The 27,422-nt window shown below is 46.4% G+C and overlaps 1 protein-coding gene across 1 annotated transcript in view; it reads right to left on the bottom strand.

The window, feature by feature from the left end:
- Positions 1-27,422, bottom strand: part of SLC4A4 (solute carrier family 4 member 4) — a 97,838-nt gene that overhangs the window by 58,864 nt on the left and 11,552 nt on the right. Inside the window, exons 2-3 of the mRNA XM_058420771.1 lie at positions 20,303-20,376; positions 7,787-7,966 (exon numbers count right to left, since the gene is read on the bottom strand). Of these exons, the coding sequence (XP_058276754.1) occupies positions 7,787-7,966; positions 20,303-20,375 (253 nt within the window). The 5' untranslated portion in view covers position 20,376. The remainder of the gene's footprint in view (positions 1-7,786; positions 7,967-20,302; positions 20,377-27,422) is intronic.

A 27,422-nucleotide genomic window follows, 5' to 3' on the forward strand; every position in this document is an offset into this window, starting at 1 on the left:
CCAAAGCTGAAGAACCACTTTCAATCCACAAAGTAGACAGTTACACACCTTGTGGCTTTAAATACCATGTGAAGGTTATGTTGAATTATTTTCTTCTTTACCGACATGACTAATTGTGTCCCCTTGGGCCAAGGGAGATTTCTAAGAGAATTGCCTAGTCAGAAAAAAACAGCAAAGACCATTCTCAATTAAGGAAGGCTTAGTCACAGATTTAAGAAAACATGCAGTTAATTGAGGCAGAAGTGACCAGTAAATGAAAATACTGTATCACTTATACCTACCCCAAAACCAAAGGATTTTGAGACTGAACTTGCTTTGCAGGACATTTTTTCTGTTATGCCCAGACCAAATTTGTCAAATAATTCTTGCTATTTTACCTCCAACTTTGCCACAATTAACTTAAATATTAACCAGCTGGGGTTTAGGAATTTAACTCCTCTCCCAGGGAGAGATTACAGCTATGGAAGAATCTAAACTTTGACTCACCCAAAAACTATTTCTATCAATTCTTCAAATTGTAGAGAAAACTTTGAGGTGTGTCAGGAGGGCGGCAGCATTCAGGTGCGAGAGCCAAAAGGGCAGCAAGAACTGTTTGTACTTCTTAGTCAAATTCATTTTTTTACTTCAGGGCTGTGCATCTTGATCATTTCAAGCTGACAACAACCTAAGCGGAATTGCTCAACAGCCCTGCTGTCTATATTGGTGTTACTGCCATGGCAAGCACTGTGGTTGTTTTTTAAAGATTAAAAGAGTGGAGGCAGGTTTTAAAAGCTCCCTGAAGAGCTGGCACTGTGCCTTTAAATGCACTGCCCCCAGGAATAATCCTCACTAATAGCCCATTATCATTTTATCATGTCTCGATTTCATTCCCCCTTCCTCCTCCAGTGGCTGCTCCTTTCAGACACATACAGACATCTCTGAAGAATTCAAACCTGAACAATCTCCTCCTCGTCTCTGCACAGGTGGAAAATTTTCTCATCTACAGCCACAATATTCCACACCTAGGCGCTCACGACAGTTTCACATGGCACATGACAACAGACTCCTTTTCGCTCCTCTGCACCACCCTGACATCATCACAGTCCAAGGAACACTGACATCCTAAGAATACAAGACTCTAGATCCTACATGACACCTGAGGCACCCACCAGCCTCGTCACAGCTGGAGGTGACTGACAAACACTGAGAGACACGAGCACTACCGGAAACACAATACACAAGGAATAAGTCAAGCTGGAGAACAGAATTTCAGCTACACTGCTGATTTCTTTTGAGGATCCAAGCACAATGGCAAAAATAGGGCTGGGTTGGTTTATGTGGCTGAATAGTCCCTTCCGAAGGACATTTGGTGGCATTTCAGAGGCGGGAGAAGGACGGAGAGGAGAGAGACTGTGGGGAACACTGCTGCATTAGAGTCAGATGCATTTTCACTTGCATGAGGCCCCTGACATAGCTGACCCTTTGAAGACTTCCAACACCAGACCCCCTAGACTTGCCAAAGGGCAGGGGAAAGTGCAGATGCCACGTGCCACCTCCGAGTGCGTCGGCACACATGGGCTTCCTACAGGTACCTGAGCCACGCCCGAATTTAATCAGGCAGTGCACATAACTCATCCAGGGACAACTGCTTCTGTCCTCCAACCCTCACTTTGAAAAACAATTCCAGAAATTACCCTGAAGGGAAAAATCCCAACTCCCAGACCTTTCTGGGCTGGAAAAGAATTAATCCCCTTTACCTGAGGCACTTGGCATTTGTCTTAACAGCCAGATTACTTGCTGGTTTTGTTTGGGAGCCTCAGGACACACCTGAGGAGGTGAGAAAGTTTAGCTCTACCTTTTATCATGCCCACCAGAAATCTGGACTTTGCAAGCAAATAAAAAATTCCAAATCTGACCTCCTTTCCAAGCTGTCAGGAGCAAGGAATGAAAGCTCCATGCTCTATGAGCTCCACGCTGTATAAACCTGCATTAACCTAAAGGAGATGGACGCTCAGTGTAGCAAAGGGTTTTAAACAAATAGAAGTGCTTGTAACAAGCCCTGATATGATTGGCACATGCACAAGTCAAAGTAAAAAAGAAAAAAAAAAAATCACAAGTTCAGGCAAGGGTTGTTGCAAAAAGAGCATTTTTTAAAGAAGCTGTCCAAGTGAAAGCCTGTACTCTTGCAAAGCAGAAAAGGAAAGGCTTTGCCTAGGGCAAACAAGGAAAATGCCATCCTGACCCCCTCTTGGAACGAGAGCTGGGGTAATTAAGGGGTGAAGGCAGCTGCGCTTAGCTGCCGCTGGAAGTACCCCCCTCCAACACGAGTCTCTTCTCTGACACCCCCACACCTCAGCAAAGTCCTTCTAACTGCCACCAGTGGCATCCTCATGGCTTCACACTGACACAGGGCAGAGTTAGATCAGATACCAGTGAGAAACACTTCCCTGGGAGGGTGGTGAGGCCCTGGCACAGGGTGCCCAGAGACACTGCGGACACCCAAGGCCTGGAAGTGGTTCAAGGCCAGGTTGGACAGGGCTTGGAGCAGCCTGGGTAATGGAAGGTGTCTCTGCCCATGGCAAGGGCTGGGATGAGATGAGGTTTGAGGTCCCTTGCAACCCAAACCACTCCGAGCCTGTGGTTCTCAAGCCCCTGCCCGCTGTGGAAGCAGGGTGGGCCGCAGGCAGCCGTACCCCAGGCAGTCAGACACCAATCCCAGCAATCAGGCGTCTCTCCCGGCGTTACGCAAGCCCTCCGCAGCAGGGTGGGAACCGACCCAGGGCTGTGTCAGCAGGCAGGGCCGACCTGCTCACCTGTGCCCTGCCCACAGCCTGCCTGCCCCAAGCACCTTCCCATGCCCTTTCCCATGGACACAGCCAGCTGCACCCTGCCAGTCACTCCAACAGGCCCGCAGCTATGCAGAGGGCACATCTGCAAGCCAAGCAGTAATTAGTTCTGTGTTTAATTTACCTCTGCACTTGCACTACAGTGGACCTAAGCACGCTCCCTGCAGTACTGGAAGGGCAGAAGAAGGCCTGTTTCAACTGACCCCGGCACTTGGGACCAGTCCATGAGCCTGCCACGCAGTTCTCAAAAACAAAGACACCTAAATTCCCTTCTATTTATGGCAAAGTCTCCCTGACCACTTTCCCTATGTAAAATGCCAACACAAAAACAATTAAGCATCGGCCATCCTGCGTGGCGTTTCTCTGCTAATGTCAGGGCTCTCACTGTGGTGAGCTGAGGCTAAAAGCTTTTGGAAAAATCCCACCCCATGTCTTGAAAAGCCAGGAAAGAAACTCGATGGCTGAAAAATCCAGTAACACGAACAGAAAGAGAATCCTTGGCACAGCTCTGACTGTGCTGCATCTGCTCTGCTAAGTAGGTTCATTTATTTCCATCCTGAAGATCTCTCTTGCTATTTATAGCACATGGCTTAATGAACTTTCAAGGTAGACACCAAGCTTGAGCGTTCCTAAACATATGTCTAAATATCCTTGCTGAATTTATTTCATCTTTTTATGAATGGACTGTTCCAGTCAGACTGGCACTCCTCACTGGAAATCACAGAATCACAGAAGGGGGGTTGGAAATTGGGTTGGAAGGAACTTTAAAGATCCGCTCATTCCATCCCCCTGCCATGGGCAGGGACATCTTCCACTAGCCCAGGTTGCTCCAAGCCCTGTCCAATCTGGCCTTGAACACTTCCAGGCGTGAGGTATCCACCACTTCTTTGGACAACCTATCAACTTGGACATTCTCCACAATTAACTCCTCCTACAAAGCAGGCACTCTAACTTCGGAAGCAGTACCAGAAATTTACCTGCCTCCAGTGCACATCTGATCCATCCAGGCGAAACCTCACCTTCACTGGGAGAGTTGCACTCCATGTAGAATGGCAGCACAAGCCTCAAACAGCACCTTAAAGAAATGACTCTTCTGCAGACATGAGAAGTGCCCCTCCAAACACACATCTGAGGGCTCAAGAGAGGATTTTTACTAAAACCCTCAAGAACTACCGCTGGTGGGTGGAAGAGGAATTCTCTGAGCCAACCAGAAACCTTTGCAAACCTTTGATACGATGTATCACCCTTCACCTCTCTCTTTATGTGGGTCCTCTTATCCCTGCTTTTAGATATTCCAAAATTTAGATTCTGCAGTTATACTTATCAACATGGCAACATTCTGACATCTGACAAAAATCAGGTTTTACTCTCTTCAAGGCTGCAAGCACTAGGAGAATTCTATTCCTTGGCAGTAAGAATTTGTCAGACCCACAAGTGGTTTTAGAAAGTCTGTAAAGTATTGCAGCACCTGGGTTTGGGCCAGGGAGCTGAGCCAAAGTGACTTGGAGGGCAACCAGACAACGAGAAAAAAACCCTTCCCAGATGAAGTAGAGATGAATTTCCTCATGGGAAAATCTCTGCACACCTGTAGTAAAGAATGAGGAAGAGGGAAATAGACTCAGAGACTAACTTAATCTGCCTTCCTTGATCCTCTCTTGTCTCATCCCTTGCAAGCAGCAGCAAACTACACCATCTTCTTTGTGCTGACATGAGCACCAGCTGACCTGATGAGGCAAAGCCTAAAAAGCATTTCCTCCTTACCAGCCCTAAATGGAAACCAAGGCTAGGCTGGTTAAAGGAGGTGCTTTTAGACGAGAGGTGCTGGGATGTTTCACCTGGAAGGGGGATTTGTCATCGTCTGCAGTCCTGCCTGAGAACCAGGGTGTGAATGCCAAAGCTCCCTGAGAGCAGAGACAGCCCCGCAGGCCTGGAATGTCCTGAAAGGGCTCTGCAGAGGGAACATCACCTTCCTTCCTCAGTCTGTCAGGGTATCCCTGCCTGGATTTGTGAAGGAGGCACGGTTCCCAAGCATAATTTCCTTAGGATAAAACGTATCTGTACACGTTCAGTCTCCCCAACTCTCTCCAGATGGGAGAGCTGAAGGTTGTCTATAAACTACCAGAGTTTGGCTTGTTTGGCTCAGCTGGACACGGACTAAAAAAACGTAAGGACTGACATTTCCACACTGCACCAATTCCCAAACACAGAGGCACAGCTAGACTGGTTTGGAACTGCGACAAAACTTTTCTAGGGAAGGTTTGCATTTCTGGACCTGTTTACTCTCTTGGTGGTATCAATGGACATGTTCCATCAGGTTTGGTTGTTGTGAGCAGCTTGACCCAGTGAGTCAAACCCAGACTTGGTCCAAGTCTATTTGCAGTTTAGAGTTTTCATCCAAGAAGCTGAGAAATCATTTTCAGGTAAGATACTGAAGCTTAGGGTTGTGGTCCTTAGGGACAGATCAAGAAATCCAAATGATGTACCAAATCACAACTGGCTTAAGTTTCTACTCAGAAAAAACAAAGGTCTTGACATATAGGACAATCAAGTTGTTTCCTGAACTTCTACAAATTATTTTAACAACTACATTATTAAAGATTTTGTAAATCAAGCTCTACATACTTGTCCTTGCATTAGAAGACTAAATTACCAGTTCGATACCCAAGCTGAACTGACAGTGTCTAATACTAGCCAAGGTGGTAACTGCAAAAATCAACAAAGAGAAGGAGCTGTATAAATTCAGGATTTCTTAAACTGAGATATGTTGGAACAAAACTCACAATGTTTGACGTTTCTTCATGTCAGATGAGATTTTGTCTGTTTTAAAGCACATAGCCCTCATGCATATTTCAGCTTCTGATGTTCCACACTCTACTGACTGCCTTAAATATATGTAATATAGTTCATTTCAGCTTTCTACCAACGACATTCAAATTGCTGCACAGTATTTCCCGGGTCTTAGTTTATATTAATATCAGTTAATATTAAAAGTTAATATTCTTTTGAAACTGAATTTGAGCCACCTACCCCTCCATCAATGCCTATTATGGGATGAAGATTAAAACCCCAGGGTTCTGACTGAGTTTTCTTGCAGGGATTGCCAGCACTGGACACCAGCCTAAGCTGGTACATGCTGCCTGGAGAGAAATGGGCTTCTGTTGGACACACTTGTGTGACACAGCTGGTGGAGAGAGAAGAAAGGCTTCTCAGAAAGCAAAAGAAAGGGTGGGAAACACAAAATTCAGGTCAGCGCTGAAGAGAAGAGTTTCAGAAGAGAAAAGGCCCAGGGATATGAGGTAACCTGTAATTCAAGACAGTAATCTGAACTGCCCCTCTCCTTTACAGAGTTCCAAGCTAGCTGAGCCAGCTCGTAAAAAGATCTGGCCACCAGCGCAAAACAGCAAGTCCCAGCAAGGACCCGGAAAAGTATCCGGATACCTGAGATGGCAAACAACAGAGCAAAGGGCCCAGTGATGGGGTATGAATGCCACTGCATGGGACACCTGGAATACTTGCGCGATTCCACTCCAAAAATCTGCAGCGCAAAGAGGTCAGGGAGGAAAAGCCTATGGGAAAACTACAGATGGAAAAAAGACATCACAAACCTCTCCTCAAATGACACGGACACAATGATGGGCAAAATGAAAGGCAGGCATGAAAACCTGACGGAAGAAATGGGTTTTCAACCAGTCACACTTAGCCCGTGGAAACAATTCCCCTACGATACGATACATTCAGAAGTAAAAAATGAATTTCAACATTTCTACAGGCATGGTCACTCGCATGCTGAAGAACAGAGGTGTAAAGATAAAAATTAAGTTTAAAATATTTGAGTTCTTGAAAATGGGTAATTATATCTTTTGGTGTAAAACTAACTCCTAGTTTCTGAACGCTGACAAAAAACCTTCTTTGGGACAATCAGGGAACAAGAGCTGAGAAGAGCAAATGGAGCCTGTGACTTGCCTTCCTCTCCAGGTGCAGTTCTCTAACGATGGTAACCAGGCTACAGAAATGACTCATCTGCCCCGTGTTACTGTCTCTATCTATAGTAACTATCCAGCAACAGGAGCTCAAAATGAAAAATGGATACATTCCTCAATCCAAGATCCAGTCACATGGATCTCTCACACAGGAAGCATTTTTCCACTTGCAAAAGAAGCTCCAACCATCTGGAATTACCCTCAACAATCCAAGCTGTATCACATCCTGGGCTGCTCTGCTACACTCAACCCCATCAGCCTTCCCACCTCCCCCAGCTCCTACCAAAGCAGCCTTCTCCCACATTTCAGGACAAGCTTGTGGCTAACAAAGAATACAGTGAGAGGAATACGACCCTGTGACAGTCTCTGCACAGTGATGGCACTAGCTAAAGGTCTCTGTCCTCTGCTTAACATTTCTGGTGGGAATAGAGGAACAGGGCATCCAAAATGGACCTCACCTGCCTGTCAATATTTAGATATTCAATCCCTACAGATACTCAAACATACAGCAAAGCTCCATCTGACTATTCTTTTTGTTTTCAAAACCTAGAACTAGTTAATTACCAAAGGGAAAATGCTGTTAGCACCACAAGTTAGCGACACATGAAGCCGAAACCATGGGGTGCTGGAATTCCAGAGCGTGTGCACATCCCAGAACCAGGGCAGAAGCTGCAATAGATTCACCTAGGCACTACCCAGTCTTTGCCTTTGCTTGCTATCTCTTTACACACAGTGTCAAATTGCTTTTTTAAACATTTGGCCTGCTCCTGCCTGGCATCCACTCAAGGACCAACTCAGGTGATACAGAGGCATGAAATGTCTGCTCCAGCCGGCGCTTTTTCCAAGCCACAGAAGCTGGCTAAGACTACTCCAACACTGCAACGTGAGACGATTGTTTTCGTGGATCAAGTTTCATCCTCTGTGAGGAGACCCCTACACAACAGACCATTGTAATGAATGACAAGTGGAACCAGTACTCACTGAGTGGTTTAAGGATGCTGCTGCTTGTCTCATCAGCGTTTTCCACGTCTGATTTGTCCGAGCAGTTCTCCGAGATTTTCTCCTTTTCTTTCTTTTCTTTGTGCCCAGGTCTTCTTCTGTGACGCCTCCTCCGCCTGTAGCTCTTCGGCACGTGGACCCCGATGTAAATCGTGTGGTGACCTGGTGAACACAAACATTAACTTCAGCACTCTGCAGTTTGGGCACCACTGACCAGCACAGTTCATGCTGTGTTTCTTTAAATCCCAAAATGGTTTGGCTTAGAAGGGACCCTGAAGCCCACCTCATTCCACCCCATGCCATGGGCAGGGCCACCTCCAGTATGCCATGCTGCTCCAAGCCCCATCCAACCTGGCCTTGGACACTTCCAGGGATAGGGCAGCCACCGCTTCTCTGGGCAACCTGTGCCAGGGCCTCACCACGCTCACAGGGGAGAATTTCTTCCATATATCTGACCTAAACTTTTCCTATTTCAGTTTGAACTCATTACTCTTTGTTCTATCCGTGTTTCACTTCAACAGGCAAGAGAACTATCCTTCTTTGCTAGCCTAACATGAATTACTCTGGCTTTTCTTGTCTCCAGAAGTGAGCTTGGAGCTCTGTAGCTACCATTTAGAGAAGTATTTTTGTCCCATCGTTTCTGAGAGCACATGCCAGTGCAGACACAGATAATTGTTGTCCTTGTGAGTCATTTAAATACAAAAATAAACCTCACAGAAGGCCATCATACTCATTTTGTAAGATCAAACAGAGTGCTTTTCAGACATATTCTACCCTAATTTTTCCATTTGTTTTACCAAATACACTGGCTGAACTTAACAACTACCTCATGCCAAGTGATTCAGTTTAACTGAACAGCTTAGACCAAAGAAATTTACATCACTTGCCTGTGCAGTTCATTGTATAACAAGTGTCAAAGATCCATTAGGTAGCATACACAGATGCCACTATCGAGGTCCCAAGCTTTAAGTACCATTAGGGTGTTATTGTAACACAGCAGAGGAGGAAGGACTACTCACGGAACTTCGTATCAACTCCTACTTGACACTTTCCAAAATAAAAATTAACTAGAAACAGAGTAAGTGCCAAATTTCACATGTTGGCTGTAAATCCCAAGGATGCCCTTGAACTGAGACTTGGATTTCAAACTAGAGCACTTCAACTACTTTTGCCAATGGTTGTGTCTTTTTGTGTCTGATAAAAACGTTTTCTTTTCAGGGCTCTCTGTACTTCTGTCAGCTCGGGATGAATATCCTGTGCTTATGGAAAGCACTTACATGTCATCTTCTCTGCCCAGATCATTCAGACATCTCACTGTAAGGTGTAAAAGCAGCTCTTACAAACGCAATTCTTGAGAAATGAGAGTTGGATTCTGCACTTTGGACCAAGTTTAGTTTCCCCATTTCTGTCCCAGAGTGGCCGAATGGAGAGTTTCAGATGAAGAGACTGAGTAAACAAATTTACCTGAATGAGTGACCCACAAACTGAACATGTCTCTCTAATTCGTCCTTATGATAAATCCAATCTTGACAACCAAACAATTGAAAATTTAGGCACAAAATACTCCATTTCTGTAACAAACTGATTTGCCAATGAAAAACATCCCTGCATTTGCCATTTCAAATTCCACACTCCCCTGAGGCCAGCTCTGAGGCCTTTATTTTGCTTGTTTGCTTATCTTGTTACAGCCCCTGACATGGGAAGAGACACCTTCCTCTACACCAGTTTGCTCCAAGCCCCATCCAGCCTGGCCTCAGACACTTCCAGAGATAGAAGAAAGAGGATTCTGGAGCTGAGCAGTGTTCAAACTCGGGCAGTGGAACAGTGACAGAACAGGGTCCTGTGTCTGCTGCCTCTTGTCAGAATCGCCATCTCTGAGGAATGGGATCACACCACAGAGGGGAAGGGCAGAGCTACAGAGACGTCTGCAGCAACACCTCCTAGACTGACACCTGAAGATCCGATTTAGCTCTTGCGTGCCAAAGGAAACCCAGAAAGCCCTTCCAGCAACTGGAAATATCTGCTTTAATGTGGCAGATGGCCTGAGTGCCGCACAGGGACAAGGAAGGGGAGATTTTATCTGAGCACGAGCAGGAGCTGGAGGGTGGGGGTGACCCCAGACAGACAAGGCAGTGGTAGCCCTTCCCAAGGGATTCTCACACCCAAAACTGTGTCCAAAAGCCTGATGCAAAAAGTGTCTGTATTAAACAACATTCCCCTCTGAACCACTTGAATTCTGTGGTCAGCTTGATAATAGAAACACATCACAGTGAGCCCATAGTCTTAATACTTTAATATGCTGCCAACAGAACTGGACAATCTCTTTAATCTTTGGACCACGTGTGCACAGCACAGATTTTAGTAATATGAAACTCACTTGTACATACACAGGCAAACATCTGCATTACTTTGCTGCTTTTCCCTAGTCTGAAGGCACAGACTTATTTAATGTTCCTTGCTGTGCCCCCCCGCATCGCCCCCACAACTGTTCAGGGAGGCCAAGCAAGACATTTTCTTTCTCCATGTACTTGAAGTGCTTGGCATCTGTTTATATTGTTCCAAATGCTGAGATAATCTTCTAGGCTCCCTTCCCAAAGCGCCTGGAAGGAAACAATTGACACATACTCTCAATGCACTGGGCTCCCGGGACATTTCCGACTCACCGGGGGAACCCAGCCTTTCCCATGAGAACCACTGCCTGAGAAACGTAACATGACACGCGGGCACCACAAGGATCCTACAGCTTGGAGAGCACGGGAAGCACGGAGCTGAGAGCTAAACTTTGGGTAACCCAAACCTGTTCTCTTGTACACCCACCATAGCTCCTCCTGAGGGGCTGCTCCCATGGCCCTCCCCACGACATCCATTATCCTCTGTTTGCACCTCATTCCACCAGTGTCTATTTCACAACACTCAAACCCCACCCATAAGATGCACATGCATACCTGCAGGTCCCGGTGGCACCTGTTCTAAGCGACAGCGGGCAGGGACTTCTTTGGACTTACACTGACTGTAGCTGAAATCTTTGACTTTTGTGACCACAGAGAATATTTACAGTGCCCCAAGTTCACAACAAAATCATTTCATCCGATTATTAATAAAACAAAAAGCAGTCATCATCAGGGAGGTTCTCCTGGAAAAAATACAGTTGAAATCACATATTTTGCTTTACTAAGAGCTACTAAAGAACAGCAGTTCATGATTCAGCACCCAGATTGGGAGTTTGGGCATAGGAGACTCCCTGATGAAAACCCACGTATGTATAATGCAGCTGAGGTTCTGTAAAACGCAGCATACCCTCCCTGCCTGCAGGAATATCTGCTCATCATCATCAAGGCTAGGCTGGACAGGGCTTGGAACAACCCAGTCTAGTGGAAGGTGTCCCTACCCATGGCAGTGGTGGAATTAGATTTCCTTAAGGTCCCTTCCAACCACAAGCTCTCTGAGAGATCACTTTATTATGAGCTTCTCCATTTTTAAGCACCAGCTCTTTTTAAAAAAGGGTACTAGGCAATGGCTTTTGCTCAGCAAAACCAAAACTTGGTCACTTGGAGAAAGAAGCTGAAAGTTATGGCATCAAGGGATAAAGCCTGCCTGCTGCACCTAAGAAAGAATCCTTTCCACATGACTGGATTCTTGAGACTCAGAGCGTGGTAAAACCAGCCCATAATGAATCTCACACTAGCATCATAGAAGAAAACAAGATCAAAAGCTAATATTAAAAATGTATAAAGGGCTGAAAATAAGCTGAACATTAGCAGGTTTTGCCCTGCCCTTGTTCTTCCTTTAAAGACTCCTTTGCAAAGAACTGGGAGAGTCACATTAAACCCAATCAGATTGTGACAGGCCCATGCAGTTACTGTTGTCCACAAAGCCAACATCTTCCCCACCAGCTCTGGCTAAATATTTTGGGCCACCTGAAAAACGAGCTTTGCTCAGGATGCCCCAGCCATGTCACTCAGAGGCCTATGGCATGGGGCTGGAATGAGGTGACCTCTAAGGTCTCTTCCCTCTGATTCCATGAAAGGCAGGATCTTCTCAGCCCATTTTCACAGCCCAGCCATCAGTCTTATCCCCGGGTGGAACTGAAAGCTCCAGGTAGTAGCCCTCTTCATCTAGAGATCTGCTCTGCAGTCACAGCAGAGGGGCAGGGGACACAGCCCGCCACGTGCTTCGTCAGCAGAAGATGGCACAGCTCTGTGCCCAAGGAAGCGTCAGCACACAGCCAAGGCAGCAGGGAGAGATGACGCCAGCCAGGACACTGCCGGGATCACAGCCAGGTCAGTGTGCTTTAGAGCAGCTGCTTTTCCAACCTGAGGTTGCTGGCAGAAGGTGCTTCTCATTTTGTGTGAGAATCAAAGAAAATTAATAATACAAAAAAAGCCTGCAGCTCAAAAGGACAAATAAATCAGGGGGGATGATCCATTTTAAAGGGGAGATATTAAAAGTAGTACTAAGGAAGTCCCAAACTAAGCCCTGCTTAGTCTCAAATCAGCTCAAGAAATAAGAACAGAAGGCCATGCCGTCACGTGCCAGGTGCCCTTAGCTCTACCTGGTTATGGAGGAGTTTACAGGTGCTGGCAGCAGCAGAGGGGCAGGACCTGCACCCCGACCAGCTCCACCTTCCAGGACACAGGCTGTTCTACACTCCCAGAATGGGATGCACAGCAAGCGGGGCACCTCACACCAGAGAACCATTCACACCAGCTGTGTTAGAAACAAGGAACACAAGGACCTCACTGTGCAAGAGCCAAGTGCTATTCCCATTCATGCACAAGGACAGAGACACAGAATCTACAGGGAAAAGCAAACCATAATCAGTCCTCTAGACAGGCTCCCCAGTCCCAGGCTCACCCACTGGTCCCCACTGGGTTTTCCAAACATGCCGGTATTCAAGTGACTGATTTTCCATGCAAGTAAAAATCCATCAGTCAGGGAAACAGCAGAAGGATTCACCGAGCACTTTGTGGAAATCTGAACAAAACTGAATGCACTAGCTGGAGACAGATCAGATCCAAAAGCCTTCTCCCACGAACAACAGTAGTATGCACTTAACAAATTCTTCCGTGTTGTGACGGTTTGCCAAGGAAAAGGGTCAGCACGAATCCATCAGGCAATGGAAACAACAACCATAAGGCTAAGAAGCCGGTTCACTGACTGATAAACACCATCAGGAGACATGCCTACCATGAAGAAGAGACAGGAAGGGGCAAAAGATAAAACAGAGGCTTCAGGAGAGACAATCCTGAGCTACTATGCCATAGAAAAAGGAAAGAAGAAGGAACAAGATTAGAAACACCAGGGATCTCTTTCAGTCTGCCAGCTCCAAAAGAAGAACCCCAAAATCACGGCTAAGGTTCAAGTGAGGATCACCATCAGCAAGGAAGATGCAGTTCCTTAACCAAACAGAGAACTTGTGCAAAGATCATTTTATATATTTGCATTACTGCACTTCACCTCTTAACATGCAGTCATTGACTGAAATGCCTATGAGGGGCAGGGAATGAGCTGTGCATGGGAAGACAGTATGGAAATTGGAGACCTTCTTCTCTTCCTCTGTAACATTAGGCTTCTAGCACTTCAGTATATTCAAAAGTCAGCATGGGATCTACAGCACTCCCATGTAATAAAACTACAGTTAGACAGAAGTGAAGTCTTCCTAGCCGTTTGCCTAAAGCTTACGCTCCTCTGTTCCAAATGGATGATGCATGACCTAGACTGGATCTGCCAGATTCCTAACAAGATTCAGAGGCCACTCCAGCCAAGCATGTATAAAAGGTGAATTAAATCTGAGCAACAGGATGGCTCTAAAAGACAGAGCGCACATAAATTCAAGTAGAAAATATCTAAACAGGGAAAAATAAATAAAAAAATAAAATAAAATAAAATAAAATAAAATAAAATAAAATAAAATAAAATAAAATAAAATAAAATCTTCACTCGTCTTCCTGATCCTAGAAACCCTGCTTGTGTAGATAGAACAAAGTCAGCAGGGTGGCAGTGAATGAAGGGGTGGGCACTGTTCAGACAGAACAATGAACATGTGGTGGAGGTGTTCTCCCTGAGCTTTACGTAAGCCATTGCGAGACTCTTACCCACAACCCTGTAAGCTGCTTTTCTTTCTCTTTTCTTTGGAGCTGTGAGAGGTTATAAAAGCCACCAAACCTGTCCTGCTGTGATCTGATCTAATCTGGCCAGAACTGCTTGACTTCAATGGAAAGAAGAGTTGAAGAATGCAGGGCTCTGGGGAACAGGGCGGAGAAGGGGATCTGTGCTGGATTGTTGGATTTAGCTCTTGGGAAGCATGGGACCTTTGGATTTTCTGGCATCCTTTAAAATGATGTCCCCTTCCAAAATGCTCCAAATGGCCACTCAAGAGAACTGATTTTGGATGAAAATCTTTTCCTGTTTTCATCTCATTAATTACCAAGACTGAGTGAATTGAGTCCCAGGCTCACAGATTCAGGTAGGATTTTAGACCCTGCTCCAAGAGAATTAAGAGCTGTGGTATGATGACTAAGGCATCCAAAGCTGCCTCCATTCTCTGGGAAAAGCCTCAAACCAGCCCTCTACAAGTGAGCCTTGATTCCAAGGCTGCAGTTTTACTGAAACAGGCATCTGATGGAAGATGGCTGGAGCCAGAATTCCCGGAAGGCCATGCTGCTGTCAGCAGGGCACCGTGAAGGAATGCTCACACAGAGGCTCCCGAGGCCTCTCCAGCAGCACGCACTTCCTTCAGGGAGCACAAGTTCCCTGTGTCCCTTCTCAGTCTTTATTTAAGTTCACCTGGTGTTCTGCAACCAGAATAGGAACATCACCAGAAGGAAAGGAAGGGAGAGGGGTCCAAGGAAGGCTGGGATGATGCTCAAACCAGCAAGCTACAGCCCTAGCACAAGTTTCCCGGTTAAGCACAGCTTCAGCCATTCTGGTACAACAAACACAGGTAGGAAAGGGAACAACATTCCTGTGTTACCTAGCCCCAGTTAAGGCAACATGACCTCCCCAACACATTTTGGGTTACCTTTTCATTCTAAATGTCCTAGAAAAATCCAGGAAGGCTCACAAGCACATCTGGGACTCACATCTGACAAGTGAGCAAAGGCTATATCTGATTTTCAATCTCTATGCTGAACTGTTATATCCAGAGGTATTATACCTTAAAAAAGAGCCGTTGGGAAGAGGAAGATGGGACCAGACAGTCAAATAAGCTTGACTTGAATCCTGACTGAAATGAGAGCACTTGCTACCATCCAAGGCTGCGAGGGCCACCTTTCTAACTGGCATGAGCCCCAACAAAACCAGTTTCACTGCCACGTCAAAGAACCGATGATAGTTTCCAATCAGTTGGACTTGATGATCTTAAAGCCCTGTTCCAACTTAAATGATTCTGAGATTCTTAACTGACTGGAGATGGGAAAAAACAAGGCACTGTCAGAATGGTGTGGAAACACGTTCCTCCACCTCACGCTCAGCACATGTTGGCACAAAACTTACCACCACTGAAAAGGAACTACCACCTTTCCTTCACCATGGGCCAACCATGCCAGCTATTGACTCAGCTGCTCTTAAAATGTTTTCTCCACTTCTCCTGCCTGCACAGCTAGCTTATTGCTGCCTTATGTAAAGTCAGTTTACCACCCTCTGAACTCAGACTGCAGCTTTTCTCACTGAGCATAAAGGTGGGCATCAAAAACCTCCTCATCACACCCAGGAACCTCAGAGCTAATGCGGATTCCTGACAGCAGAGGAAAGACAACGGCAGTGACCAGAACTATATTCCATGCAATCACCTGCTGGATGCAGCCAAGAGTAAGCACTCTTCTGTAAAGTGCCATGGGGAGTTAAAGCTGGAAAGAAAAGAACCTGAAGACCGGAAATCTTTCATCATGGTGTTTCAAAGCTGGGAAGAACTAAACCACCTGTCTTGTTTTCACTTAGCTGTGTGGAGCAGTATTGGGTTCCGAACTCCACCTGTCATTCCCAAGTTCAATGAATCACAGAATGGTTTGGGTCAGAAGGAACCTTAAAGCTCATCCAGTTCCAGCCCCTGCTATGTGCAGGGACACATTCCACTAGCCCAGGTTGCTCCAGGCCCTGTCCAACCTGCCCTTGGACACTTCCAGGGATCCAGGGGCAGCCACAATTTCTCTGGGCAACCTGTGCCAGGGCCTCACCACCCTCACAGGGAAGCTGTGCCAGCTGCCGTATGGAAAGAGATCACAAAGGCACTGCCTGAGTCCTCTGAGTTTGGCTTTTGCATGAGTGAAGCCCAGTTCAGTTTTACTGAAGCAAAACACAGCCTGGTTTGCCTCTACACATAAATTAAAGTCATCAAAGAATATTAATGAGCACATTCTGTGATCAGATTTTACCTGATCAAATTTTTAATCACATTTATTTCAGAAGCAATTAAAGACTTTGATATGAAACAGGTCACAGATCAAAAACAGATGGCAGGGATGGGAGGAGAAAAAGAAATCAAAGTATATGGGCAAATACAGCTCATTTCTCCCACCGCCGGCCTGCTGTTAATACAGGTAAAGATGTTCACAGTTATCTCTGCCCTTCTAACCTCTCTCCTCATTGATCCAACCAACAAGGACTAATCTTGGGCTTATGGCATCACACAGCTTCCTACCAGCAAAGTGCAATGACACAACTGGGTCAAGAATAGAAAGCAAGGAGGAGGAAAGTGCTAAAATGGAACACGTAGTTATGGAACATTGTTACAAAATCCCTGGGCTAGCCTCTCTGCAGAGTTTGCAGCACAACAGTAAATGCCACAATGATAACAGGACCCAGGAAAAGTTTACCCCAACAGCATATGCTCCTGAATTCACTCCCACAGCAGTGCTGAGAAGTGCTATCAAAACTTTTACATTGTCCAACACCATCTGGAATGCAGGACAGGTGTGCTGCTCCCCATTTCCTAACACACGGAGCCAGTGCGCTCCTCGGGCTTTGCAGCAGAGTTGTCAGACTTGAAATCCAGCATCCTCCACTCCACCATAGAGTCAGGGTGGCAGCAAGTCTGGGGGAAGTTACACTTAGAGAGCCAAGAATACCTTATCTCGCAGGATAAGGTGGAGCTTTACTTTTCCCCTCTTGCAAAATCTGTTATTAAGTAATCTGTTTATGTCACACATACCAGCACTCCTCACAGAGGCCTTCCAGCAGCACAGTGTTACCTTCAAGGAAAGGAACGTGCAGTGCTCTAACTGAATGGGAAGGCTCCCCTGGCACAGCTCGGGTCACTGCCTCTTCCTGATTTCCCCCAGGAAAGCCAACTTGTACTTGCTTTCCTTCATGCTCCGCCCTAGACCCGGGCAGATCCCTTGTCTCACCAGGTCACATTTCTGGGCACTTCCAGCCAAGCAACGCCTCCTAACATGTACTGAATCCATCACCTAGCCCTCTCGTGGATCCAGGCAGCAGGGAGGAGCTGGAGTGGAGTAATTTTCAAATGTCAACAGCTGATATCAGAGTGAGACATTCCAGTGTAGGACCAGGGTGAGGTGCCATCTGAGAGATGGACTAAACAATCCCTGGAATCAGGCCCAAGGGGCATATTTCTGCCAGCTAAGTACGGTTTCTGCAAATGCTACATTTACTCAGCCAGGGCACAAGGGACAATTGCCCCACCCCAAAAATGGTTCAATGCCTTCCTGACCAGAAATGCCCAGTTCTACCCCACCTTAAAAAGCCAAGTCCTTCCCTCTTCCCCACACCACTACACAATCAAATTAGTGGGCGATGTGGTTGTGCAGAGTCGCTATCTCCATCCCACAGACATAACCTGTGGGCATCACTGACAAAGCAAATGACATTCCTCTCTTCTCCCAAAGAACACACCAAGGAGGACAGATGATCAAAGTGACAACTTCAAAATTCTATCTTCGCCTCTTTGAACTCAAAGCAACTTAGAAAGCAGCAAAAGTAGCCTGGTTCTGAAGCATATTATAATGATCTGCTGGAGAGTGTTCCCATTCTCTCCTGCTAACTCCTACTGCCAAGGAATCCCTAAATTCTACCGCCCTGTCTCTTCTAATACAGGTTACAACTCCCCTTCACCTCATAGAAGGAAAAGAAACAAGGTCCTCTCCGCTCACTTTTAGTGAAATCAAGTCTCTTGATAGAGGCTCACCTCCTTTAAAACACCCCACTCTAAGTGCAGGAATCTATCAGGGACTTAAAAGCATCTGCACCAAGTGCCAGCCAAAGGTCTGCAACCTGACATTTTAGCCCTTCTGCTGGATCTTAAACTGACAGAAGGCAGGGTTAGATTAGATACTGGGAGGAAATTCTTCCCTGTGAGGGTGGAGAGGCCCTGGCGCAGGGTGCCCAGAGAAGCTGTGTCTGCCCCATTCCTGGAACTCTCGGACAGGCCTTGGACTACCTGGTCTAGCAGAAGGCATCCCCGCCCATGGCAGGGGGCTGGAATTGGATAGGCTTGAAGATCAGTTCCAACCACAACCACTCTGTGAGTACACAATTCATCCCACACGTACAGACCATGACCGCACCTGGGGTGCACACTGGATACATACACGCATTATGTGCATGGACCTTTGTGGAGATGCAGGCGTAGCTGAGGACACACACAGAACCAGAGAACCATTGAGGCTGGAAACATGGAGATGAGTAAAATCTCTTCAAAATGCCAAAGCCTTAAACGCTTACTGGCACTGCAGCAGTGCCCCAGATTTGCCAGGCACGCCAAGAATTCCAGACTGTCCCACTGCACAGAGTGGAGCGGCTGAGAAGCGGCTCCCTGACCGACCCATCCATGTACTACACGTGCCTCGTGACCCTGACAGATGTCACGGCCTCAGATCCTTGGGTGATTTAGCTGGGCTGCTCCCAGGAGCCCGGCAGGAATCACGGTGCCTTTAGCACCACCGAGGGAATTAGCTGGCTACACAGCTCCAGGGCTCTCCAGAGGCTCAACCAAGCAGCTCTAGCTCCAGCGGCCTGTCATGTACAATTAGAAGCACTTGTTTCACCTCCTCTCCTCAATTCCCCAGTGAGAAGATCTGCAACTGGTCTGTTAGCCCAACTCAGCCAAATGAGGATATCCACATTGGAACTAAGGATATAAACACACCATAGCCACAGATATTACTCCAAGCAGTAACCACATCCCCTGCAGACAGTCAGAAGGACCCTTCTATGCTCATCACTACCATGAACAACCACTTGTATTATATTCCTGGAGCATCGCATGTGGCTGTTGCAAATCAAAACAGCATGTGACAACATTTAAGAGAATAAAACATAAAAAATATCCTCCCTCTCTCGCTTCCCAAATGTTTCTGCTGTGCCAAAGTGTCAATTATTCCACAAGCAAAAGGCTAATACAAACCTGACCCTGCAGACAGCAAATAGCCTCATTAAACCCAACATGATGATTTATAGCGGCTGAGCACAGATTACTTCATCCCAAAGAGGAAGAAAACACAGGCTTTTTCGTGGAAAGGACTGGCTTGGTTTGCTGGAAGTGATTTAACTCCTCTTTTTAGAGACTATTTTCTCTCCTACTGCTGGATCCTTTCCTGTCCATTACTGGTGACAATTACATGGCTGTAACCCTACACCTTTCAAAACATTTTCAATTGAAAAGCCACAGGCATTTGTTTGCAAATAAAGAAGTTAGAACAAAATTATATCCTGAAGTCAGGAGGGGAAGGCTAGTGCTGCAAGGTGAAATCCTCTCCCTCCTAGGTAAAGTCCTATCGTATCCTTCTCCCCCACTAATTTATCAAGTCCACAGAAAACCAATCCTCAGAATGAGAAAAAGAGAATTTGCTGCCATTATCTCACTCCTATCAGCTTCATCATTTTCCAGGAAGAAACTTGAAGTAAACTCCTTTAAATTCCTCTTACCTTTGGGATTTCACAACATTTTTAGTTAGAGAGAAAACAGAAACGCTTCCAAGGGAGTCTACTCTTTTCCTATAAAGTGAGGAAACTGTTTTCTCTGTTAAAAAGTTCTCCTTCAAGGGAAAAGCCTTCTCTTTACGCCTCCCGAGCACAAAGGATAACCCAGGCAAATGTTCACTTCCCGCCTTAAGTTCACCCCGACACTTGGTACAAATTCTGCTGATTTTTCCACTTGGCTTCTCCACCGGCCTTCATATTTCCACACTCATGACTGCAGCAGGGATAGGCAAGCATTGCAAAACTCTATTCGTGGAGGAAAACAAAGCAAACAGCTCTGGTGTTTCACAGCCATTATGCAAGACACAGCAAACAGGACTTTGGGGGAAGTGGAAGTGTGTGCCAGCACCATGCAACAAGGTTTGCTCCTGAACTGAAATAGAAGATTTCTCTAAAAAGTCACTTCCACCCCAATCAAGCTACCTACATTTCAGTCAATTTTAGGATGAAGTACTGGGCAAATCAAAGGCATCCTGTTTCTCTGCCCTTCAACTGTGCCCATCCTACATACAAACACCAAAGCAAAGGCACCCTTCCTCCCCAGCAGTCCAAGTCTCTTACCTTCCACTTCTTCTTCATCACATACATGTTTAAGGAAGGAAGCCCCTCTATCCAGTACTGCCTCGTCCTCCATCCTATAGTAATAGAAAAGAAAAAAGGAATGCTCAGACTTCTCCTGGAGTGAGCTGTTTGAACCAGCCCAAGTCCTGGGCAGGTTAACTTGCAAGCTGTTGTTCATGTTCCTGTGGGCACTCCTGTCCTCCTTCCAGTGCCTGCTGTTCCTTCATAGAGCTCTTTTCACATGGCGTTTGCTTTAAGCTGGCCTCACGTAGCTCCAATTCTGACCTTGAGAGGACATCAGTGGTGACAGGTGTGAACAAGGTAATCCCAGCTACAAGTCTTTGGGGGCTTTCCTGTTTCTTGTGTCTGGATTTTTTCCCCCCTGCTTCTCTATTTTCCAAAAAGTGCAGCCACACGGGCAGGCTCAGGGCTGTCTATGCAATAGGCGAGAGTTTGCGGGGTTCCAGTTTGCCTTTGACGCTGCCCTAGCAGGCGGCAGCGGCCGAGCCGCGCAGGGAGGCGAGAGGGCACACCCCACACGGACACAGGCGCATTCCAAGCACAGCCCAGGCTCCGGCCAGCCCCTAATACCAGCACAGCACACTTGTCTGCTGGAAGCCGGGCTTTGTGTCACATGTTGGCCTTACAGAAATCTGACATATGAGGATTATCCCGAGACCAAGCTACAGTAAGTCAGATCATCACAGCAGTCATTTATGTGTGTCACCCATTCATTCATCCATTTGGGGAAGGCTTTTAGTGGCTGCTGTCCTTCCCCTCCCCTTTTCTCTCCACCTCTGATCTGCCTCTGTGGACAGCAGAGACTCCTAATTCCACGCTTCTGCCATCGCTGTGCTTCCGCAGAGCTGCCCAGAACTCCCACTGCTGTGCTTCCCCCACAAAGTCAGATCCTGCCTGCGTTCTGAGGGGACATCTGCAAATCCACTCTTGACAAGCAAATACAAAAATAATAAAATAATAATAATAAACAAAATTGGAACAGTGTTAAATAATCTCCTTAGAGGCTAAGTACACATTTGCTGCTCACTACTGGGCAGTCGCCATGGGAGCTTTCTATCCTAATACAACTGGGACAAAACTGGTAGCCTGCTTTCATACCAAAAATCAGGCATAAAACACCTTTTCCTTATATTCCCTCATGGGAATAAGGACAAACTCAGTTCAGAGTGAGACAAGGCCTTCAAAACTTCTTCCCACCTATACTGCTTACATTCAAGATCCTCTGAGAGCAGTAGCAGCGACCACTTGCAGATTATCTTAAAGGACTATTCAAATTCAGGAGGGTATAAATACTGAACAGATGAATACCAAGAATTCAGAATGCCGTAGGGCGTCTACTTTGTATGCCAATGCCTGGCTACCTAACTAGAAAATAAAAAATATGATTCAGCCACAAAAGGAAGCACCAGAGTCCCATTTCATGAAAGCAGTACCTCAGCAGCCACTCTCCCACCTCCGCCAAGTTTTCCTCCACCTCAAGCACCTTTATTAACCCACTGCTGGCCCCATCCTCAGCTCTTAGTCCACAGCTTAACACCCAAAACAAGTCCCAAATATGGCACAGATAAAAAACAATGAAGAAAAATAGATCATATTCAAACACAGTACCAAAGCATATGGAAATACGTGTTTTTTATTTGGACTATTGGATGGCAGCAAAAAATAAAACACCATACCCAGAAATGTATGCGAGCATTGACTCCTAAGTTTAGGTCTAGTCCAAAGCCAGCTCCTCCTTCACAAAGGCTGTTTTTGCCTGAATTCCAGGAGCCACAGGATTTGAAGCAGAAATTTCCCTGAACTAGGAAAGGTGCCATTCCCCAAGCAGCTGCTGCTGGGTGTGAAGGGGTGGAATGCGCTCTTTGCCAGCACAGCACACCAAGCCAGCACTCAGGTACACATCAGCCTCCTCTGAAAGCTCCAGCTCTTCATTAAATTACTTAAGACTATTTACGCATCTTTTCTAAGGCAGCAGAAGGGAACATATTCCATGGATACCCTTGCCTGTTTGCAATGGTTGTGAAGGCACAACCCCGTAATTTTTTTATTATTTTCTTCCTTCAAAATAGCACAGTAGCTCCTTGCTATAAACTCATCTGGAAACATCTGGAACAGATGGGACTGGATTCCCAGACCAAACACAAACCACAGGAGCTTTATTCCTCTGTAAAGTCTGTACTTATCCTGGCACTCAGCTCCATTCCCTGAGAACCCACACACATGCAGGTGTGTAACACGCTTGTGCGTCTCACAGCCCTGCATAAACATCCTGTCCCATGGCCAGCTTCTCCAGCCTAGGCAGCATCAGCCCAGGAATGGAGCAACTGAGAAACAACAGAGTGGTAGAGTGGAGAAAGTGAAAGGAAGGGAGCAATTTCCACTGCCTACAAGGGATACAGTGCTGAGAATTCACCAGTTGCCATCCCCCTGGGAGAAATTCTGCTCATCCTCCCCACAACAGCAGAGCATCCTCTCAAGCATCACCCTGCCAGTGCTGAGCACCCACAGTGGGAATGGCCTCTACACTCCAAGGAACATCACCCTGCCAGCCTGGAATGGGTTTATCACATTTAACAGCCATGCTTTTTTAGCTCCAGAGGGCTGGAAAACTGATCAGCAAGGCTGATGCTTTTTCTGAAACATGTATCCGAAGGAGCTGGGGGGGTTTAAAGGGCCAGGAATAGAGCTTGGGTTGCCTTGGCGCAGCGCCCTGGCTCTAATCCGCAGGAGTTTAGTGATTAGACTCCAAGCACCACCTCCCTTGACTTGGTCTTTTCTGCCCTTCTCAGATTACCACAGGATTTCTGTGGGCCAAAATCTAGCAAGAAAACATCCTTTACCAATTTGCACGGGGAAACTATTTCAGCCCCCTGGAATTTTTCAAATACCATGAAATGGGAAGTACAGAAATTTAAAAAAAAAAAAAAAAAAAAAAAATCACACAAAACAACAAGAAAATCTTCCCTTGAGTCTTCAGGGGAAAACTGGCAGACTCCTGCTGGTGAAGCACTGCAGCAAGACCACTCTCCCATGCAAGCATGCAAGACATACACGGACTGGAGAGAAGAAAGGATGGAAATAGTTTCAGGGCCTCTGAAGAGGTTAAGCCTGGTTTTCCAGGTCCTTGCTGGAAGGTAAAGGGGTTTTCAGGCAATTCTTGTCTAGATCCACATCCTCGTGACTGCTGCTGCAACATTTTGGAAACAAACCTTAAAAAAAAAAATAAAAAATATTTGGCACCTATTTTCAGGGTCTGACAGAATCCGACAGAATATGCTACAGTGAAAAACCACGAACTGCTTAAGTAATTGGCCTCCCTGGGCCAATGATTAGATCAGTGCCTAACACTTTTAGAAATTATGTTATGTGTCAATAGGATTTCAACAAGAGTCATACATGACCAGCAGCAACTCTGCTTCGCCTGCAAAGAGCCAGCAGATACAGCTCACAGGAATATTCTGCCCAGCTACTTGGAAAGAACAAGACCAATTTAGTACTAGTAGGGATCCCGGACTTCCTAATGGCTGTGCTCATCTGCCAGTATCTGTTCTGCTCATCACAACATGAATTCTTCCTGCAGGTCTCTGGTTGCAGCACCAAACACTTGCACTGCATCTTCCAGGCAGCGCAAAGCAGCGAGTAACCTCGGAGTTACCGTTCCCAGCGCTGCTCCAGGCAGAGGCCGGCTGCCAGCTCCCCCAGGAGATGGAGTGCTGCCACCACCTGGCTCCTCGGCTCCAGAGCTGTGAAACTTGGAAGACTGAGGGCAGGAGAGAGGGAAAGTGGTGTTTGGTGTAAATAAAGGACTGATGTGGCAACACGAGATGTTGTGCAGAGTTACAACTCGCCAGAGTGAATAAACGCGTAACAGAGCTGGGGACCCAGAGGGGAGAGTTACTGCTCGCTGATAAGCTTTTACAATTCTGCCCATTTCCAACAGCTTTTGCAATCAGGAAGAAACTCCAGCAGACTCTGAACCGCACAAGGAAAAAGAAAAGGAGCTCGTTCCGTAATTGAAGCGGCGTAACGCAGAGCCGTGAGAAAGTCACATTAAAGAGCAACCCAACGAGCTGGGGCGTGGACTGGGTCAAGGGCTGAGGGAGGAGGGAGAACTCCTGGTCACAGAGCAGCAGCACCGGCAGCAGGGCTCCTGATGGATCGGTCAGAGCTGCCAGCCCACGGGGCGTCTGCCCAGCCACGCCACACAGCACCTGCTGCGCCACAGCTCTGCCATGCAGCTGTGGGGAAGCTGTCCACTCTCCCAGGAAAGGCAAGGGAAGTAAGATCCTCCTGAGTGTGCAGAGTCATTCACCCTGTCTGCTTCACAGAGCACAGCACCAGTGACCTGTAAAGACTGTTTTCCTCAGGAAACTACTGTGATGAAACTGGAGCGGGAAGGCGTGGATGGGGATGCTGTGGGAGAAAAGACAAACCCAAGTGACCAGTGCACGAGGCATCACGGGCTGAGCTGTTTGGAAGGTTCCAAATCCCACAAGGTTTACCCCTGAATCTACCACATATTGCTCCCCCTCACCACATACCTCCCAAACACGAAAGGTGAGACTTGTTCTGGTAGGAAACATCCACAACCCCACACTGCTCCCCACAGGTGTAACCAACACTACTTGTGACAACCAGCATCATCCAATCTTCAACTACAGATGGATCAACACAGACAGATCACCCAGACCTGAGGATTCCCACGGATGGGACCTGGACCTAAGCAGAGAGAAGAGCCACCAAAGGCTTCCCTACCAGTGACACCCAGTGCCCTCACCAAGGTCAGATGCCAAGTGTGTGCGGGTACATGTATGCACATCCCAAAAGGAGTGAGTCAGCAAGCCAAACAGGCTGCTTCTGTCAGTGGGCTGCCAGGGAGACAGAGATAACGTAAGTTCTTCTCTCTGCAACCTGTGAAGCATTCAGACACTGCAATTGTAGCAGCCAAGTAAACAGGAAACCAGGAAGGAGACTTGGTCCCAGATGATGCACTCACAGCCCATACGTAAATGCGTGAATAGACAGACCTAATGTGACCAATTCCTTTCTAGGGCCCTGATGCGCTCTGGTTTTCTCACATACTTGCATATGAGCTCTATCACACACACACAAAAAAAAGGCTTCTGACTATACTCAGCACAGCCTGGTTGATGCACTTTTGGAACACGTTGCCAAATTTATCCTGGATGCGTTTTACCCTGTCAGCTCTAAAGAAGCATTTATTTACAAGCTTTCTCAGCAAAAGGCTGTGTTCAACTGGAGCAAAGCAGGACAGAACCCTCAGCTTTGCACACAAAGTACTTGCACTGTAATATTCATAAACTAAATAAATTACCAATTAAGTCATCTCATTAGGTGAAATGTTTCCCTCTACAGAGGTATTCTCAGAGATTGAAATTAAGTCCCATGACAGGATTTAAATAGCAGTCTCAGTTCTTGACTAAATCTTGTTTTCCAAAACTCTTAGAGACTGGAACGTCAAGAACTCTAAATGTTTATCTCAACTCACAGATGAAGTCTATGAGAGCACCTTCCTGAAACCAAGATAAGAAGCATTTGAATTCATGATGGCAAAATAAGTTCCATCATTTGGATTTCAATTTTGATCTCCGACAACTTTGGAAGAACTGTTGAAGTTGGATATGTTCCAAAAGTGAAGTAACTACTAGGAAAAGCAACTAGGAGTGAATGAAGTTACAGCTGTCTTCCCTGCAAACAATAAAGTAACACTATCAAAACACAGGGAAATATAAGGGGAACACTGGCATTGGATGTCGGGACAGGTGTAACAGTTGAAGCCTTTGCTTCATTGTCATTAAATGACTGACCATAAAATGACATTATTGTAAAAACTGATAAAGTCAGCTGCCTCTTTGTCTTCATTTCCTTCTTCTCAAGGAAACTGTGGAGCTGAAACTGGGGACTCAGCAAGGAGAAGGCTGCCTTGCACTCCAGCTACATTTGAGAACTGCAGTATCTCAGTGCAAGCCCCTCTCCAGGATTGGGTGAACCTCTGCTGCCGAGCACCTGGCTCCTGACACATCCCACATCCATCTGCTGTATTTAATGTAGCTACAGCCAGGAAAAGGTACAGAGACGCTCTGTAAGGAATTTGAGCTTGCACTTCAGCAGGAGCTTTGGGATGGAATCAAATGGGATGAATCCACAGGAAGTAGTGATTCCGGACTGCAAATATTATGAATGCATCTGTTTGAGGATAACATAAACCAGATATTTTTGTAGCTTTGTTTTCTGCAATGGATGAAATAGAAATCACAAAAAAAGCCTTCTCTAGAGGCAGAGTGGCGTCAGGTTTTAAACCCATACGCAGCAGTGGATTTTTCCTAAAAATTATTATTTCAAGCCAGCCTGTGGCATATGATCTATTTTTGGCTATTTATTACCGTGACAATGTCATGTCCAGCAATATTTTTGTAACAGTTTTGTGCCTGAGAGGCAATCTCTTACTTGACCATGTGTCTATTTGAAACCAGCGCTGGTTTATACAGCAGCTGGTCCTTGTTCCAGCCTCTTGTTAAGAGCTCTTTTAGAGGAATCTTGACTAAGTGTGCTGTGTCACAGGAGCAAGTACCACAAGCTAAGAAGCACCTGCAACATTTCAAGCGTGTATTTTACATCAGCTCAGCACACAACTTTCAAAGTACAGGAGATCTGGATATACCTGTAGAGAAACCCGGACAAAGAAACAGCAACCGCAGGAAACTTTTGCAGCATCTGTTGCATATCGCCCACCTGAAACCTCCAAAAACAAAGCATGGGAAGCCTGATCCTGAGGCAAATTCCTAACTATAAATGTGAGGATGTTAGAGCAGGCAGTTTGGTCCTGTGTCTAAAAGAAAAGAGTTATTTGGAATAGGTGGAGCTGGATTTAAGTCCATTTCCCACTGAGCAAAGGAACAGGCAGTGTGTACAATGAGGGGTGGGGCAGCACACCACTGGCACCACTCACCAAGGGTTGTTTTTCTCCAGGGAAAACAACCTGGCAGGCTCAGTCCTGGCTTCCCAGCAAGCAGCTAGCTCCTGCACTTGTCCTCTCCTGCGACTGCTTTGCGGCAGAGAGCTCCCCATAGCAATCACA

This window comes from Hirundo rustica, chromosome 5 (genome assembly GCF_015227805.2).
Source record: "Hirundo rustica isolate bHirRus1 chromosome 5, bHirRus1.pri.v3, whole genome shotgun sequence".
Lineage (NCBI taxonomy): Eukaryota > Metazoa > Chordata > Aves > Passeriformes > Hirundinidae > Hirundo > Hirundo rustica.